Source organism: Octopus bimaculoides, chromosome 22 (assembly GCF_001194135.2).
Source record: "Octopus bimaculoides isolate UCB-OBI-ISO-001 chromosome 22, ASM119413v2, whole genome shotgun sequence".
NCBI lineage: Eukaryota > Metazoa > Mollusca > Cephalopoda > Octopoda > Octopodidae > Octopus > Octopus bimaculoides.
In genome coordinates, this window is record NC_069002.1 from 13,806,414 (window position 1) to 13,818,693 (window position 12,280).

Consider the following 12,280-nt stretch of genomic DNA (forward strand, 5'->3'; position numbering starts at 1 on the left):
AGACAGCAGTTGACCTCAGCAGGATTCGAACCCTGAACCTAAACGGCCGTAACCATGTTTCGTTTCGTTTATTCAAGATAACCAAATCTAGTTTTGAATAACATTCCCGTTTTCAGCTTCCCAATATTTCCAATCTAGTACTTATATGTGCTTACAGCGAAAGATGATCACCTACATGAGTCATTGACTGTTATTTCAACTGGATCGTCCCTGGGACATTGAAAGACAGCAGTTGACCTCAGCAGGATTCGAACCCTGAACATAAACGGCCGTAACCATGCACCTCTCTATTTTCCGAGTTCATCCACGGCTATTCGAACTGCAGTTGATATGTAAGTATTATTACAAACATATCAAATTATTATATTTTACTCGAAACAGGGTTTATGTCTAGGAAAAGGTTTACCTAATGCTTCCTTCGGTTTTAAATTATAGACTGATGTGATATAGCTGCTATTTCTAGTTAATCGATTTACCTTGTCCAGGCTTCGTCGTTCACTTTGATACTTTGGTTAACGGGTCAAGATATAAACATTAACCGATACTTTTGTTTGGTTTAGAATATTCTAAGAAATACATTGGAACGAGCGAAGTGTTTTAAAACCGATACCTTACTAAGGACCGCTACTTTATTTAGTAAAAAATACAATTAATATTTTGAGACATTTTAAAATTTCTCGTTCCATTTTAAGATAGAAGCTTAAATTAAAGTAAAAAGGTTCATTTGAAACTAATGCTATTTGATACACAAGCAGAAGCGATTCAGCTGAAAAACAATTAAAGAAACAAATTTTTTACTGAAATTGCCGAGCAAATTATTTCAGTTTTGATAGACTTTCTCCGAAAGATCGCTGATTAATGTATGGTTTCTGTTTTAAGATTCAGCAGTCTTTCGGTACTTGCATATGACGTCAGTTATGGATGAGTGTGTGTTTGTTCAACTCTGTCGAGCAGACGAATCATATTCCACACTCATGACGTCATAGACTTATCGAAATATTGTCAATTTATTTAACTTACAGGTAAATACCCTCAAGACTATTGGGGGGATCTTATCTTACAAGAAAAATTATTGGCAATCATTCGTTGTTGGTCTCAGAACTGTTTGTTCGTTAGTTTCCATAAACTTTTAAAAATTTATTTACTTTTGGTTTCATGACGTGTCGAAGTCGGTGGAAAGTGAAAGAGATGGGTGAACGCGCGCGTATGTCCGTGTCTATGAAAGATAATGGGTGTATGTGTGTGTGAGTGAGCGTGTTCAGCTTTATATATTTGTATTCACTCGCACACACACACTCATTATCTTTTATATACACGTACGTACATAAATACACACGTACACTCGTAATTTTTCATAGATATGGACATACACACGCGCGCATACACGTCTCTTTCCTCTTTGTCTTTCCCGACTTCAAAGCAAATGTCGCCTTCGACACCATAAGTAAATAAATAAGGCAATTACGGAATCTAACGAACAAACAGTTGTAAACATTGACAGCACCAAGACCAACAACGAATGATTACCAAAATATTCTCCTAGACACGTGTTGCCAAACATTTACCAAACTCTTATTAGTTGTCATCTTGGCTCTAATATTATGTTGTTGTTGTTGTTATATAGTGGCGGTTGGTGAGGAGTGATAAAAAATTACAAATGACGATTGTGAAAAAGAAGATACATATGTCTAGACATACTAATTCCCTCTGTGGAATTACTCAAGTTTCCAAGTGTTTACACATGTATATACTTGCCCTTAATCAAATTTTAATTTTCATCTTGACATTCTGTTTAAATTTTTGTTGACGCTAGAATTATCGAATAGTTTTGAAAGAGCTTAAGTTGAATAACTGAATAAAATAAACACTCACGTGTATAAATATATATACACTCATACACATGTTTGCATATAGGGATGGCACTCTGTCGGCTATGATGACGGATATTCCAGTTGATCTGATCAATGAAACAACCTCCCAGTGAAATATTTTTCTATTCTAAGCACAAGGCCTGAAATTTTGGGGGAGGGGACCAGTCTATTAGATTTACTCCAGTACGCAACTGGTACTTGATTTATTGACACCGAAAGGATGAAAGGCAAAGTCGACCTCGGCTGAATTTGAACTCAGTACGTTAAGGCAGATGAAATACCCGGCGTGCTAACGTTTCTGGCAGCTTGCCGCCTTAACCTGCCCATGAAATTAACATGCAAGTGGCTGAGCACTCCACAGACATGTGTACCTTTAATGTTTAATGTAGTTCTCAGGGAGATTCAGCGTGACACAGAATGTTACAGGACTGGCCCTTTGCAATATAGGTACAACTCATTTTTGCCAGCTGAGTGGGCTGAAGCAATGTGAAATAAAGTGCCTTGCTCAAGGATACAATGTGCTGTCGGGAATCAAACTCATAACCTTATGATCATGATCCGAATACCCTAACCACTAAACCACATGCTGTCACATTGCACAAGTATACATGCACACATGCATAGCCACATTCTAGAGAAGCACAGAAACCACACAAACAAAAATAACTGCAACATCCATAGCCTTTCTAAGCTGAAGGCATGTGTTGAGATGTACACTATTGACTATGTGTACAGGGAGGAAAATGTCTTCAACATAAATGACCGAATCAAAAAGGCTAACTTTTGTCTTCAGTTTCAGAGAATACTTCAAACTCCAACATACTTAACATCTCTAAAGCTCAGGTTACCCAACTGATTGGCATGTAGTTGATTACCTACATACTCAAATCTCTGGAACACAAATGTGGTTTGTTCTCTCTCTCTCTTTACTACTACTACTACTACTACTACTGTAGTCCCAGTGAAAGCACATGGCCTAGTAGTTAGGGTGTCAAACTCATGATCATAAAATTGTGCTTCAGCCTGCAGAATTAAAGACTTCACTCAAGATTGAATGATATAATTTTAATATCCAATGGAAAAATACAGTTCACTTGTTCAGGTAAATGGTTTATATCTACAAGTCTTTTCAGTATCGAAATATGATAAAATTTCTACTTTTGCATCTCTACTCTTTAAGTATTCCCTTGTAACTTACGCCTTTTCTTTATTATTTCAGAATAGAAAATAACATTGTTTACACGAGAGACATCATGAATATTTGTCATTTCTTTAAGACTACATGGACAGACTAAATATAACCTTGATTGTTATATAAGTCTATGGAAGAATTACTGTGAAATATTTCCTCTCTAATTGAGATTATTCATAAAATTTCTCTCTTTCACTGACTGGAATGGTATACAAGACGATTTTGTATTCTAATAAAACTTGGACAAATATCAGAGGAGTAGACAACATCTTTAGATATTAACATAGATTACATTTGAGTGAAATTAAGCAATAAAAGTGTTTTCTAGAGATAAAACAAAAGTGAAAAGAAGAGAATATCAGTATATAGTGGTGGGAGAAGAAATAATATGAAGAATGAATTATGTGAGAATGATTTGAGAAAAATAAATTTTATTGATGAGATGGGGAAAGTGACAGGGAAAACATCATACCAATGTGATATCTGTAAACAGTTATTCTCTGAAAAATGTAATCTTATGACACACAAATGCATTCTTACAGGAGAGAAACCATATTGTGATATTTGTGGTAAAACATTTTCTCGTGTAATTACCTTAACAAACCATAAACGTGTTCACACTGGAGAGAAGCCATATATGTGTGATATTTGTAATAAATCATTCTCCCATTTAATTACACTCACTAACCATAAACGTATTCATACAGGAGAAAAACCATATCATTGTGATATTTGTAGTAAATCGTTTTCTGATGGGTCTAATTTAACTAAACACAAACGTGTTCATACAGGAGAGAAGCCGTATCACTGTAATATCTGTGGTAAATCTTTCTCTCAAACAAATAAATTAGCTAGTCACATACACACTCATACGGGAGAGAAACCATATCACTGTGATATCTGTGGTAAGTCATTCTCTCTTATAACTACCTTAACTAACCACAGACGTGTTCATACAGGAGAGAAACCATATCACTGTGATATTTGTGGTAAATCCTTCTCTACTCCAGGTAACTTAAATAACCACAAACACATTCATACAGGAGAGAAACCATACCACTGTGATATCTGTGATAAGTCATTCTCTGATCCAGGCAACTTAACTAAACACAAACATATTCATACAGGAGAGAAGCCATATCACTGTGAAATCTGTGGTAAGTCATTCTCTCGAAATGGTACTTTAACTAACCACATACGTATTCATACAGGAGAAAAACCATATCACTGTGATATCTGTGGAAAATCTTTCTCTCAAAGAAGCCACTTAACTAGACATGTATGTGGTTGTACAGAACAGTTATGGCATTAATGTTAAAATCCTTCTATTAAAAAAAAATAAATATAATCTTAAACAAGGAAGAAGATATTGTTGTGATGTCAACCTCTCAGCACTATATTTCATACAATGGTTTGAAAAACCAGCTTTTGGTGAAACTTAGAAGTAACTGTCATCCTTTTTTTTATAATAAAAGTTTGATTGTATCTCATGTATGGATTCCTTTGTTCACTTAATGCATATTGTTTTTATATATTCAAGAAACTCTGCCAAATCAGATTGGAGCCTGGTGTAGCCATCTGGTTTTACCAGTCCTCAGTCAAATCGTCCAACCCATGCTAGCATAGAAAGCGGACGTTAAACGACGATGATGATGATGATGAAGAAGACTTAAATATAAGCAGCCAGAATTGTTAGCATGCCAGGTGAAATACTTAGTAGTACTTTGTCTGATGGGTACAAATTCCATCAAGGTTAACTTAGCCTTTCATCCTTTTGTGGTCAATGAAATAAGTGCCAGTTGAGCTCTGGGGTCAATGTAATCAACTTAAATACTCCTTGGTATGAGTATAAAAACTACATCTTTCTATTAAGCCATATCAAGCTAGTGAGGCAGAGTTGGCTCAACAAACCAGTATGATATCAGGCTCAAATTCACAGCCTCCATATTGGATTTTGGTGGGTGGAGAGAACATGCTGAGGCCTTCATCCTGCAGTAGACTGAATATAGGCAACCCAATTCAATCCAAGAACACTTATACGAATTAGTATTGTATACTAGTATACTGATTCAGTTGCAAAGTGTTCAGTAAAGTTATTTGGTTGCAGACCTCCTTTGAGTCTTTTTATTATCCTCCGCTATTTGGAACTCTCCAGGAAGTAATTCTTCCCTTTATTGGAACTTTCCAGTAAGTAATTCCTCCCCTTGGAACTTTCCAGGAAGTAATTCATCCCCCTCGGAACTTTCCGGGAAATAATTCCTCCTCTTTCTCGATACTTTCCAGGAAGTAATTCAACCTCGGTACTTAATTTATCGATCCTGGCAGCAGTACAGGCAGAGAAGCATAGGAAAAAAAAAAAGCTGCACTAATAATTGTTAATAGGGACACGAAGAAAAAATGGGCAATTCCTACACAAATATATTTAAAAGAATGAAAGAGGTACAAAAACACATGGTGAATGAAAATGAATCGGATATTTCTGTATCCGAAACCGAAAGCAGCGATTCTGAAGAAACTGAAAGCGGCAACAGGATGATTTACACTAGAATGGAGTAAAAACTTTAAAAATGTTTTTATTTACAATTTTTCTGAGGAGACAGGGTCTACCCACAGTCTTTCTGCTGAAACAAACTGTTATGCAGTATGTAAACAAGCTGGAAAAAAAAGATAGCTTGTGGTTACCCACAACCGTAGAAGAACTGGGGATGAGCTACAATGCAGCTGTGGACTGAACCCAGTTCAAATGACAAGCGAAAAGGAAACGAAAATAATTTCCCAAACAAAATAAATTGGAAAAATAGAAAAAAAATAACCAATAACTGAAACGATTAAATTATACACACGTGTCTCAAATGAAATATGTCATTAATAACAGTGACAATTATTTTTTAAAATCTGCCGGCCAAAGGGAAGTGTCAGAAATAGCAGTGACAAACTAAATATACACCGCCGGAACATCTTGTTGACAAACCACAGCAGTAATTGTTTTCACCTCAATAGACGTCATTGATTGGTTGAAATTACCGAAATACGACAACTTTAACACGAAATAACTTCGAAAATACGCAATTTTCTCAAAAACGCCAAGAGTAAATGATGTTTTATGTGACACATTCTACCAGTATCCGAGTTTTGAAAGTGTTTAGTTACAAAAAATTATTTTTTTAAATGTGCCGGCCAAAAGGTAAAGATTCGATTACGATTATAGTTCTCCAGTAATTTTCTTTCGTGTAAATAAATATTTATGTTAGTTAAAAAAAAATCTGTAAACATAGATCTTCACTGCAGTTATAAAGTTAGTCCGCAGAGAAAGGATTTCCGGTTAGACAGAAAATAGAATCAGAACTTGGATGGCTAATTTGCTTTCTCTCTCTTTTTGTAGATGGTTGATACAGAAGAAACATTTCAACACACATTCGTTTGGAATTATTTTTATGTATAGCTTAACCCCGAAATAGAAAATACCCAATCATGAAAAGCGAGAACGTCATTGCACTGAAGCAACCACGATTCTGGCCAAAGCTGGGCGTGGCATGGTTCGCAAAAGCTGAAACAGATTTCAACATCAAGAAGATCACTTCGGGCCTGACAAAACATTCCTACGTAACAGTAATCCTGAATGAGGATATAACAACAAGGATGCTAGACATCCTAACTAGACCACCGGCTACAAATAGACTCCGAGAAAGATTCCGGCTTCTGAACCAATGGACAAGAATCTGGCATTAGTGCCCGTTGGTGAGTCGCATTTTTTTGCTTCGAGATTAAGGACTTACGACAGTTAGCGAAAACGGATGATAAACTTTAAAATGCATTGTATAGTCCCTCCTTTTCTCCTCTTTAGTGGTTAAAAGAGAAAAAAACCATATATAGATACAGGATGGGCTTCTTTCAGTTTCTGTCTACCAAATGCACTCACAAGGCTTGCCCAAGGTGCCATGCAGTGGGACTGAACCCGGAACCACACAGCCACTCCTGCACCTATCTTAAATGTCTTGTTTTTATATTATTCATGCTTAATATTCAAATTTTATCTCTCTGTCTGTCTCTCTCTTGCTCTGTCTCTTACCCTCTCTCTCGCCTCCTCTTTATCACCCCCTCTCTCTCTCACTGTCTCTCTTGCACACTCTCTCGTCTCCTTTTTCTCTCTCTCCCCCTCTCACTTGCCTCTTCTTTCTCTCTCTCTTGCTCGCTGTCTCTTACCCATTCTCTCTCTCTCTCTCTCTCTCTCTCTCTCTCTCTCTCTCTCTCTCTCTCTCTCTCTCTCTCTCTCTCTCTCTCAACAACACGTAAAATACTTAAAAACAGAACAGGCGCAGACAAGAACAAGCACGCACACACAACCCGTTAGCTTTCTTCTCTTCCTATTTCCGTAACTGTCACGGAGATATCCGAAGTGAATTGTCGAGTTATATAGAAGATATCCGAACTGAAATGTCAAATGTTGTCGAGTTATATCGAAGGGATGTCCCCCCCCTTTTTTTTTCTGACAGGGTTACGATCAACGTCATAAGGTCGGTCCCGAGACGATTTGTGTTTTTATCACAAGAAGTTCGGAGCAAAGGCTACCAAGTGTAAGCAACCGTGCAGCTTCAACACCCCTTTGTCATCGGCTCCGGGGAAACACCAGGGTCGGCAAACACGATCAACTGCTCCTGTTTGTCCCCGATCGGAGCTCCGGACGGAGACTTCTAATCGACACAGGAGCAGAAATCAGCGTGATCCCAGTATCCGCCGTTATAGAGAGCGAGGCCAAACTTTAACAGCCGCCAATGGCTTCACAATCAAAGTGTACGAACGCCTCATTGTTTCCCTTCACGTCAGCTCACAAGCGTATTCATGGGCATTCACCGTCGTTGATGTCCATCAGCCTGCTGTCGAAGCTGACTTCGAACCTACTCATTTCTAGTCGATCTTCAAGGAGACTAGTTATCGAGCTGGTCCGCAGAGAACGGACTTCTTGTTAGGTGGAAAATGCGACCCGAGCTTAAGTGACTGATCGTACTCTCTCACGTTGTAGATGATTGACAAAAAATAAACAACACTTTAACTCACTCTCGTTTGTGGCTATTTTTATGAATAGCTCAACAAAAGCTATAACGATCAATCTTGTTAGCTTGTGTAATTGTATCACCAAATAGTATTAAAATAAACTTCAGTCAATCCTGATTCCTTTAACCTGGAATTTCGTGTATATATTTTACCGGACAAAGGAAATTTTGCCGATCTTAGTGTTTATAGCCCTGAAGTCTAGATTCTCTGTTAAACTGCTTCTGGTCCCACCCCACCACTTGTACATCCCTAATTTCAACACAGCATACTTTACGAAATTTCTACCTACTTCTTTTCTGTGTTCTAAGTATGGCCATTTCATTTATGGTAAAAGGGTCCCATTTTCTTTGCCAAGCGTTCTCAAGGCCAGCTTTTACTTCTATTTTTGAGATTTTTTTCATGATTTTCAAAACAGATTTAAAAGTAAAGCACATTAGTTCACAGTAAATGTTTATTTATGCAGTTCTTAATGGTATTAGAATGCATCTCTGTATCTTATACTATTTCTTTATTATTTCAGAAAATCAAAGAATATTGGACTAAAATAATTGCTTACATCAGATGCAACATCAATATTTATCATCTCTTAAAGATTGATGGAAGATGTACAGATGAGACTCAACTTCACTTTAATAAATCTACAGAAGAATTATTCAGAAATATTTTCACTAGCATCATTTGTTTTTCTTTTGCTGTATAGAATGAATGTGTATAAGTTGATTTTTGGCATACTAATTAAAGTTGGAAAATTTCTCAAATGTGTTAACATCTTTATGTAATCAACAGCAATAGAATTTCTTATGGGTAAAATATAAAAATGAAAAGAAGAGACATGGTATATTGTAGTGAGAGAAGAAATAATGTGGAGAATGAATTATGTGAGAATGATTTGAGAAAAATAAATTTTATTGATGAGATGAGGAAAGAGAGAGAAAACCTCATACCATTGTGATACCTGTAAACAGTTATTTTCTGAAAAATGTAACCTCACTACTCACAAATGCATTCTTATAGGATTATTATATCATTATGATATTTGTGGTACATTGTCCTCTCATGAATCTAACTTAACTAAACACAAATGCATTCTTACAGGAGAGAAACGATATTGCTGATATCGGCTGTAAATTATTCTTTTGTGTAATTACCTTAACTTACCACAAATGTATTCACATTGGTGAAAAACCATATCACTAATATTTGTTGATGGGTCAAACTTAACTAACTTTTCTGATGGGTCAAATTTAACTAAATACAAATGCATTCATACAGGAGAGAAACCATATCAATGTAATATTTATGGCAAATCATTTTCTTAAACAAGCAGGTTAGCTAGTCACATATACGTTCACACAGGAGAGAAACCATATCACTGTAATAACTGATAAATCTTTTTTGGAGAGAAACCATATTTCTGTAACAGCTGTGATAAATCATTCTCTCATAGAAGTTGATTAACTGAACTCTAACACGTTCATACAGGGGAGAAACAATATTACTGTGAAATCTGTGGTAAATCCTCTCAAAACAGTACCTTAACAAACCATATACGAATTCATACAGGTAAAAGACTATGTCATTGTGATATTTGCAGTAAATCATTCTCTCAAAGAAGCAACTTAACTAGACATGCATTCATAAAAAGAGTAACAATATCAACAAAAGTCATTCTATGAAAAATATCTTATTTAACCAGAATCATGTTCATTGTTTTTCATATAAGTATAGCTATAGCTACATTAGTGAGATAATTTACTTCTGTGACATTATTTTTAATAAAATATGCTTTCAGAATATTCATATATATATATTTCACTTATTTATTTTATATTTATGTTGTGAACAATGTCACAACTTGACATTGTTGACAAGGGGCTTTGAGTTGGTAAGCTAGAAGTTCGTATAATGAGAATGTCAAGTCTAACTCAATATTACAAGAGACCTCATTAAAAAGTAAATCACTTCTATATCCTCACTGGTGTCTCTGTTTTTGCCTTCTTCAACATTACTGATATATTACCTATGAACCCACTGTTACTGAGTAAATTGGACATGTAAGCAAAAAGTTACATAAATTAGTCAAGATAGTGTGTATAAGTTGTGTAATAAATTCAATATTAAAACATTTAAACCTTCTTTTCTTATTTATTGAATTATTTTAAGGTGATACAAAGTTATTCTAGAAAATGGGGGAAAAAATGGTATGAAGTGAATTTCACACTTATCATTATGATCATGATGGTCATCATTATTGTCACTTTTCCATGTTTGCATGGATCAGAGAGAATTCATTAAAGTAGATTTTCTACAGCTGGATGCCCTTCTTGTTGTGAACCCTCACCTCTTTCCAAGCAAGGTAATATTATCCTTTGGTTAGACAGGCATGTTTCCAGTACTAGAGAAGAAATTTCATGTGTGGAAAGAAAACAAAGTCTAGAATCAAAGGGCCTTAGAATTATCCTAGCAAAAACAAAAGTCTTAGTAAGTAGGAAAGCAGACAAATCAGAAATCTCTTGATTTGTAGGAAAGGTGAAGGTAGAAATTCCATAAGATGAACCTGGTGTAAGTTGTGGACACATAATAGGTGTAGCAATATCCAAGGTAGGTTAACTGTGAAAATAGTTTTTGTGTGCAGAAGGTGCACAAGTACAATAAACACTAAAAATGTACAGAAAATAGACTCCATCAAATACCAGTAAGCTAGAGATAGTTGACTGCTTCCGTTATCTAGGTGACCAAGTCAGTAGCGGAGGTGGGTGCTCTGAGAGCGTAACTGCGAGAATAAAAATAGGCTGGGCAAAGTTCAAAGAGCTTCTCCCTTAGAATGAAAGGCAGACTGTACAATGCCTGTATGCAAACAGCCATGCTACATGGCAGTGAAATATGGGCTGCTACTGCTGAGGACATGCGTAGGCTTGAAAAAAAAATGAAGCTGGCATGCATCACTGGATGTGTGATGTCAGTGTGCATGTATGACAGAGTGTAAGTGTCTTGAGAAAAAAGTTGGAGATAAGAGGTATCATATGTGGTGTGCAAGAGAGATGACTGCACTGGTATGGTCATGTGATGTGTATGGACGAGGACAGCTGTATAAAGAAGCGCTGATCTCTAACTGGGGAGGCAACCTTTGGAAGAAGTAGACCCAGGAAGACAGGATGAGGTGGTGAAGCATGATCTTCGAAAGTTGGGCCTTATGGAGGCAATGACTAGTGACCAAAACCTTTGGTGATATACTGTGCTTGAGAAGACCCGTCAAGCCAAGTGAATCGTAGTGGTGGCCAATGCCAGTGTCACATAACTGGCACCGATGCCAGTAGCATGTAAGAGCCACCTATCAAGCATTCGGCCTCATGGATGCAATGTGGCTGATGCCAGTGTCATGTAACTAGCACCTGTGCTGGTATTGCACAACTGGTACCTGTGCTAAGGGCAGGTAAAAAGCACTTTTGGGTGTTGGGCCTCACAGAGGCAATGACAAATGACCAAAAACTTCAGTAATATGCTGTGCTTGAGTAGAAGACCCACCAAGCCAAATGAAATCGTAGTCATGGCCGATGCCAGTGTCACCTAACTGGCACGTAAAAGCACCCATTACACTCTCGGAATGGTTGGTGTTAGGAAGGGCATCCAGTCATAGAAACCATATCCAAATCAGACTGGGATCTGGTGCTGCCCCTCAGTTTACTAGCCCTGGTCAAACTGTCCAAACCATGCCAGCATGGACAACAAATGTTGAATGTTGATGATGGCACACACACATATATCATCATCATCATTTAGCATCTGCTTTCCATGCTGGCATGGGTTTGACTGAAACTGGTAAGCCGGAGAGTTGCACCAGGTTCCAGTATGATTTGGCATGGTTTCTATGGCTGGATGCCCTTCCCAACACCAACCACTCCAAGAGTGTAATGAGTGCTTTTGTGTATCACTGGCATGGGTGCTATTATGTGCCACTGGCATGGGTACCAGTTGCATGACACCGGCATCGGCCACGACAATGATTGGAAATTGCCTCAGTGGAAACCTATAACAAATGATGCTATTATTCACAGCTTGTGATATCAAATAAATAAATAAATCATCAGGCAAAATACTTAGTGGTATTTCATCTGAGTTCTGAGTTCAAATGCCACTGAGGTCAACTTTGCCTTTCATTATTTTG

General features: G+C 37.1%; 1 protein-coding gene across 7 annotated transcripts in view; it reads left to right on the plus strand.

The window, feature by feature from the left end:
• The window catches only part of LOC106869881 (zinc finger protein 239-like), a 10,601-nt gene extending 355 nt beyond the window's left edge, over positions 1-10,246 (plus strand). Inside the window, exons 1-4 of one of the 7 annotated variants that reach the window (XR_008266550.1) lie at positions 10-332; positions 4,604-4,767; positions 6,446-6,801; positions 8,636-10,246. Coding sequence is in view for 1 of the 7 variants with exons in the window: in XM_052975795.1 (XP_052831755.1) it covers positions 3,452-4,375 (924 nt within the window). In the remaining 6 variants the exon portion in view is untranslated. Of the gene's footprint in view, positions 1-6; positions 333-2,955; positions 2,974-3,090; positions 4,554-4,603; positions 4,768-5,948; positions 6,248-6,445; positions 6,802-8,635 lie in introns of those variants that run through there. The other 6 variants (XR_008266553.1, XR_001409452.2, XR_008266554.1 and 3 more) reach the window with 6 other exon arrangements.
• The last annotated feature ends 2,034 nt before the right edge of the window (positions 10,247-12,280 follow it).